The sequence below is a fragment of the Fulmarus glacialis genome, unplaced genomic scaffold, assembly GCF_000690835.1.
Source record: "Fulmarus glacialis isolate BGI_N327 unplaced genomic scaffold, ASM69083v1 scaffold42692, whole genome shotgun sequence".
NCBI classification, from domain to species: domain Eukaryota; kingdom Metazoa; phylum Chordata; class Aves; order Procellariiformes; family Procellariidae; genus Fulmarus; species Fulmarus glacialis.
Genome location: NW_009197985.1, coordinates 1 through 7,618, shown reverse-complemented (window position 1 = coordinate 7,618; position 7,618 = coordinate 1). Strand labels below are relative to the sequence as shown.

Here is a 7,618-nt window from a genome sequence, read left to right as displayed (position 1 = left end):
TGCCAGAGACTGACAGAGACTGAGATGACATAATGTAAAGGAGTGAAATTTCCCTTGGCGATGAGGTTAAGAAGTATCCGCAGCATTGTGTGGTAACAATCCTGGAGTGGGAGCGCTCAGGGGCCACCTTTGGGGAGCAGAACTGGTGCTGGGAGGGTGAACCCAACGCTGGGCGAAGGTGCCCCACGTGGATGCTCACAGGATTGGCGCTGGTGCAAGCGTACATAAGGAATGGGCTTGTGGCGCATCTTTGCAGGCTCCTTGTAGAACCGCTCATGGTGGTAGGACTCTGTCTGGTAAGTTGTTCATTACATTTTTTTTAAAATATATTTTAAGTACAAATGAGTGTTTAATTTGTGTCAAGGGGTACAATTAAAATTCTCCAACATAATCCTACTGGGAAATCTAGTAAATTATGGGTTTTCTTCATGTAAAGCTCATAGCCAAAATTAATTTATTGCTTTTAGGGCTTGAAAGGACATGTAAATAGAGTTCTCTCTTAACCGTGAAGCTAGAGACCTAGTAAAAAGGCAGCAGTTGAGTAGGGTACAGAACAGAGGGCACAAATACTGTAAGCAAGAAACAAGCAGAGTTTTCTACCTCTTGCCGTGATTAGCCTGAATTGTGTACCTGCTTTATTACCAACACTGACAGAAAGCAAGTCATGTTTCTATGCTGATTAGCGAACGTAGTTTTGTTCAGAAACTTTTTAAAACCTTTTCACTGCTGTAAAAAACAGAGTACTTACCTGGGTTTTCCCAAACCCTTGAAAGTCTTGTGACAGCCTGCCAGGAGAAGTCTGGCATTTTGGAAGCTGACGTGATGTAATAAAGCCTGCAGTCATGGCTGCAAGACTCTTTCTTCCTGTCCTCCAGCCTACCAGGTAGGTGAGCTGGCAGGAAGTGTAGGTTTCCAGCAAATGAAAACTTGCCCTGTTTCCAGCAGTCTTACACAACTTTTCTGTTTCTAGGAATCACTGCATGTATTTCAGAATTTTGTTTTTCCATCTCTATGAAGGCACAACTTTCAGTATTTAAAAATGACCCGCAGTTCAAATAGAATAATGATTATTGGGTTAGGAAAAAAATTACTCTTCATTATAGAGCAGAAACACTCTCCACAGTTGAACTTAACACTGAGGAAATGAGCATGTTCTAAATTAACATCTTTTAAAAAAAAAAAAAAAAAAAAAAAATTGAATTAGATGTATTACTAATAAATAAGCCCAGTTAGATGTAATTAAAAAACAGCAGTGCCACGCTCTGAGATGAAGAACCCTTTCAAGGTACTTTTTTCAGAAAGTTACCAGCCTCTCCCAAAAGAGGCTATAAGTGAGGTGATGGCGATGTTGCCAGTGGCACTGAAGAAAGAAAAAAGTTGTATTCCTGGAGAGCTTTCGGATAAACAATTCAAGAGAACAGTCTCATTTTCTTAGTCTGAGAGGGTGCTCATTGAGGACCATTTGTTATATTGCTGCCCCAGGACAGACAAACATTAACAGTGTGTTCCTATATTCTCTGGTACCAGTGTTTGACTGTATAAGGAAACATTGGTGCTGTGAAAGGTAGAAACTTAGCACATGCATATCTCACAACTAAAGCATTTATCAGTTGACTTCAGCAAGCCCCATGTAATGACCGTTAATACCATAATACGTACATCTCCTTAACAATAATACAGGAAGTATTTGCACTTTTTTTTTAAGCTCAAGGTTGGTGTACCTTTATGTCTGGCAAACATGGTCCAAAGGCTTCTAAGAGAAGATTTTCATCTCTGACTGCTTTTTCAAAGTCCATAAAAGAAAGCTTGCCATCATGATCATAGTCCTACAAAAGGAAGGGAACTCTTCAGCAAAGGATGATCACTTGCAGTAACTGTCTTTTTGTTTAACAGACATTTTATTCACAGGGATTCTACTTTGAGTAGAAAAAATAATTTGCTTTGGGCCATCAGTCTCTGCTCAGACAAGATCTGTATCATTTGTCTCTACCTAAGGCATAAAAGGTGGAGCAAGCTCAACTATCTCATACGGCTTTGTTAACAGAATTCCAGAGAAGGCAAAACTTTAACACGGGAAGAGGCTGAGCTGAGAATTGCATGGACAAATCTCAAGCACAGCTGCACTGAGATAAATTAAAAGTAGGAGACTTCAAAGTAGGAGAAAATGTTAGGATATATTCTGTATATGTATTTACATCATGAGTGTACCTACACCCTATTCATGAGGCTGGAAATACTTTACCCTAGTGGTTTCTACAGTAGGCATACTTCTGCCCTGTCTTTTTCACGTACGGCACCCAGAAGCGTACGGTGGAGTATGCTGATGCCAGCCCACTTCCTTCATACTGCAGAATCTCAGCATAGCGGAATATTCCTCTGGGGATGGAAGAAGCATCCTTGTGTTTTTAGTATTTCTGCAATTTGAAAACCTCCTGTTTCTACGGACATGGCAGCTTAAAACACCAGCAGACGCTATGGTGAGCATAAGTACTTCTTTAAACCATAAAAAATAAAGGCTTCAAGTGAAGCTTGATGGGTGGATATGACTAGTGTTCAAGGCACAGGGCCAAATCAAAGTTTTTGAAGACCAAGCCAGGGAACCATCATAGCTGGGGAACATGCAGGGAGCACAGGTTCTAATGGCCAGAAAAGCAGAGGCAAGGAGCTATGTAGAGAGAGATTCCTGAACAGGAAAACCTGCCACTGGATGCTTAAGAGAAAAAAGTGGCTGGGTACCCTCAGCACAAGGGAGAGCAGGGCATGAGCATGTTCATGACAAATGCTTTTAAGTATGAAAACGGTTATCATGGGACTGGACGTATGCTTAGTCACAATGCAGTTGTACCTACAGGCAATTGCTCAATGAGTAGTTTTTAATTCTTTGAGTGACGGACTCCACAAATGCATTTTTGGGTATCTAATAATTAGTTGTTTAGTTATTTGAGATGAGCAGCAATATCCTACTTGGACAACTGCCCAGCAGCCAAATCAGATCTGGGCATTCTTCAAACACGTATCAGAGCTTTATTAAGTTCTTGTGGAAAAGCTGAAACAGGATTACGTACATGATTAGTTTATAGTATGTTTTTACATATATGAAGATTCATTATGTCCAGAGCATAGTGCTTGTGTTTGGACTAGCATAGCCCACTTATCAACTGCCCAGAACATAAGGGTGTTCATTTTGGATGCAACCTGCAGGAAAGCTGGGCATATAGATGCTCCAAAGATGAACAAATTGCTGATTCATAGTTTGCCTTCTGTGTGAGAGTAGACTCGGCACTGTCAAGAACTAAGGGTAAGATGGACCTTTCAGCTGAGGTTCTACAAAAGGGGTGGGTTTGAGAAATAGAAAAGACGGGGTTAAATAAAAGGAGTTGGGATTCAAGACCCGGTTTTAAGTGAGATTTTTGAACACCACCATAGGAGGGGAGGTTATATTTCTTGATTTGATGAAAATGTTGAAACACAGTCCCTGGCTGATTTGGATAGCCTAGATTCATCATGGTATGACAAGTTTTACATGAATAACCTCAAAGTTACTATTCTATAGAATATATAAATTGGATAAAGACGTTTCATGATCAATTAGTTAAATACAAATGTACTTAATAATAAAGCTACAGCAGATGCCTAACACTGGAATAAACGCAGCTTATGCTTTTGAATTTTCCACTTTTGACTGGGCTTTTGTTTTGACTGGGCATGTACATGTGTGTATGCACACATACACGTGCTAGTTGATACATAAAGTTTATAATACAGTCACATAATAAATTAACAGTTTCATGTGAGGATACTGGACTGGGACTCATTAGATCTGGATTATATTTCTGGCTTTCCTTAGGAGACCTGTTTATCTCAAGTACATAACTAACTCCGTGGCTCAGAATCCTACCGTAAATCAGACACAGTATTTTATTATCTCATAGGAATGTTCTAAGGTTCAGCTAATGAATGTTTGAAAGACACTCAAGTATCACAGCAAGTAAGTACTTGCCATTTTCTTCAGTGCTATGTCTACCAAGTCCTTAATTCCCTCATCAGGATCTTCTTCTGATGGTTGTTTGAGAAGGCTGTTTTTCAGCATTTGAAACATTTCCTCTCTTGAAATGTATCCATCACCATTCAGGTCGTAAACTTCGAAACAGTCTTTTTGAAAGAGAAATGAATTTGAAGTTCATAAAAGCTATATCACACACCATAGACAGAAAATGTGAATTGTATATTGTACAGCGTATCTATTGAGCCACACTTACCATACATAATATTTATATATGAAATATATGTATCACATTTCGATACGTATACTAGTCAATTATTGCCTATTTACCCTTCATAGTTAAAATCTATCTCTGCTCAAATGAATAATCTTCAGTTCACAGAAACCATAGTAACTTACAGATCTCAATGTCTCTAAAATTGTCTATTTAGAATATAAACGAGGTTCTGGTTTAGAAGCCCAATTTCCCATGGCAGGGACCAGCTGTCTATATCAGAAGGGCTCTGCACCTACAAAACACCTTAGTTATTTCAGAAGCTGAATTAGAAAAGCAGAGTAAAAAGAAGAATGAGCTGTACTAGCATGGAAAAGACAACTGAAGTATCCCTTAACGCAAAGAGAAAATCTCTGTAAGAGTATTTTAGGTGTGAGTATCTGCCTAATTTATCTTCTAATTGTTTCTACCTCCCTGGAATCAGAAATCGATGACCATAATAAACTTTACTCTCCTTCACAAAACTTATTTAAACAAACAAACAAAACTCTCTCAGTTTTGGAACACAAGAGGTTTTCTTCTGCCGAAGACTAAGCCTACAGTGAAAAATTGTACTGGCATACATTTATGACAGACAACACTGTATATCCCTACACACTAGTATACTTTATAGTGCTTACAGCAGGGCTGCATATTTTACCGCTTGTGGTTGTACTGACGTACTGAATTATATCCCAGGCCACCTGCCAGTGCAATGCTTTATGATGAATTTATATAGGACATTAAGGATGGCTGATGCTGCAAACTGGGAACTATGGAAACAACATACTGTCACTCTCCTTTCTCTGTTATACTCCCCCTCCCCCTTTTTTTTTTCCTGCTTCTTAAAATTCTGGAGTTCTTGCTATTTTTTCTCTCCTATCTTTCTCCATCATTACTGCAGAGGTTCTCATGACCATCTTACAAACAGACTCAGTTTTTCCATCTATGCTTCCAGGCTGAAGAACTGCTAGAATTAATGCAACTGCTGCTGTGTCCCCATTGTGCCACTAAATGAATGTTGGCACAGGTCTTGGTTGGTTTGAGACTGTTATTCAAGCCAAAATCACCCTTGAGCTACATTTGCTTCTTTCTAATTTTGTGTGTGAATACAAAAACATATATTCTGTCAAAAAAACTGTATACTGTAGAACAAGCTTCAGTTCAAAAGCTCGTTTTTCTTTGTCAACAAAATAAGGTGGCAGCTATGACACCAGCAGTTTATACAGAACAATCTGTCTCAGAGAAGCCATTCTGTATTCAGTTTCATTGCATTAAACTACACAGAAGAAAACTCTTCAATTACCAAATATTTTATAAGAATAACTACTAAATTATAACAAAAGCAGTGTGCAATTTAATAGTCATAAATTCCATGATCGCTATTAAATAGTGGCATGCAGATAAACCTTACATTTAATCCTTTCTTCCAATGTCCCCCGAAGAAATACTGATAAGCCTTCCACCCATTCCACCACACTGATGCAGCTATCGTTGTCTCTATCGAAAGTGCGGAACACTGAGAAGCGTATTAGATACACTTTAAATTTATATAATAGGGAAACACAAATGAGTATTTTCTTAAATTCAATAAAAATATAACATATTTTTACTAAAGATGTTTCTCTGCTTTCATCAAGGTATGATTACCCTTCTTGGACCTTTCTAACCCATAACAACAAAGGGGATTTCGCCCCTCAGTCTACTGACCTTCCACTCCAGAATCCTGCTGGGATAAGACATTTTGTTTCATCTGTTGCTTTCCTGACTTAAACAACTACAGGAAGTACGCTTCCATACAGACATAAACCAAATAAACCAATATCCCTTACACTAAGGCATATTTGCATGTAGAAGAGGATTTTCTTTACTAGGTTTTGTGTCAGAAAATCTTGGAGAAAGTAATCCTAAAAACAGTACATAAATATTTTAAACATACAAAGTAAAATAACCTTCTCCTGTCTTTCAGGTACCAAGATCTTTTTTCTTCTCCCTTCCCTGAAATAAGAAACTTTCAGTCTTGCAGCTTCACTATTCATACAGCCTGTAACATAGTACTTCAAATCCAAGATATAATTCAAAGCATCAACTAACATCTATCACTAATTTATATTTTAGAATGTTAATTAGTAAGTTGGCTACAGAAACACCTCTACATGCAGAGCCAAGCATTTTGGAATTGGAAAACAATAGCTTTGCTTTTGCAGCTGAAATCCACCCCCTTGTATGTAAGCATTAAAATGATTTTTAAGAATGTGTCCATGTAAGGCATTTTCCAAGAAACAGTTGACTTGCGTAAAATGGCATTTAAATACCCCTCCTGCTAGGAAGTGGGAGAAAGTTGAACCAAAGGGTGGCTGTTGGTGGCCCAAGACTGAAAGGAATGACACTCATGCCTCCTCCACATCCTCTTCTAGACACCTGTAGACCAGAGATCATTCATGTGACTTTCACAGTAACTGCAAACATGGTGCTCATGTTTCTCTGTGAAATCACTATATTTTCAAGTGGTTATTTGGCTCATTACTCTCATTTCCCTGATTGTCTGCCCAGTCCCTTCAGTGCTCTTCACAGCACCTCTACTCCAGAAGTTACCCGCTCTATCACAATGCCTTTCTGGGACCTCCAAGCCCGAGACAGAGCTGTCCACCAGCAGCAGTGACTGCAGCTCCCGGTGGAACTACCGGAGGGGAGAGGGAAGTGACACCATGCTGCCCTCTTCTGTCACGACACTACAGTGACTGGGATAGAAACGGCCACAGGACAGCGCTACAACTGCCTCTGGCTCGTCTCCCTCGTACAGCAGCGTGAGCTATCCTGAACCAAGGGAAAACTACTCCGCATAACTTAAAAAAAAGATACCCTTCACTCAGCAGCTCCTGAGCGTAACTCTTCCTTTGCTGTCCTTACAGGGATGAGATGGCACTATTTTGTCCAGGCATCGGGTCAACAACGTAAAACTAAAATCTTACATGTTTTGTAGACCTATCAGTCTCACCTCTGTCCATGATCATGTCATCCGTCATGCCAAACGCGCTGTGCAGAGTGTCTCTGAACATGTTACGGTCAAAGCCGACCGCAGCAAAGCGGTTGCTTGATTCGGCCACCAGCGTGTCGAAGAGCTTGATCAGACATTCCACTTCGCTTTTATTAACTGCCCAGTTGAAACACAAGCGAACATATTTTGTAACTTAACTTGGTAAAAACACACGGCAGCCACGGGGAAGGTACAGGGCGCGGACACCTCAGGTGTCAGCCATTAAACCGACTTCCCCACAGCCCTCCGCCCCGCACCCGCTCCTCCTAAGGAGGCGGCGGGAAGTGCCCCCCCGTGGGGGCTGGGGATGGTGAACAGGGCCACA

At 40.1% G+C, this 7,618-nt stretch overlaps 1 protein-coding gene across 1 annotated transcript in view; it reads right to left on the bottom strand.

Moving 5' to 3' along the window:
- Positions 1-7,405, bottom strand: part of EFCAB1 (EF-hand calcium binding domain 1) — a 7,770-nt gene extending 365 nt beyond the window's left edge. Inside the window, exons 1-4 of the mRNA XM_009572751.1 lie at positions 7,255-7,405; positions 5,671-5,775; positions 4,001-4,152; positions 1,722-1,826 (exon numbers count right to left, since the gene is read on the bottom strand). Coding sequence (XP_009571046.1) covers positions 1,722-1,826; positions 4,001-4,152; positions 5,671-5,775; positions 7,255-7,315 — 423 coding nt within the window. The 5' untranslated portion in view covers positions 7,316-7,405. The remainder of the gene's footprint in view (positions 1-1,721; positions 1,827-4,000; positions 4,153-5,670; positions 5,776-7,254) is intronic.
- Between the last annotated feature and the right edge of the window lie 213 nt (positions 7,406-7,618).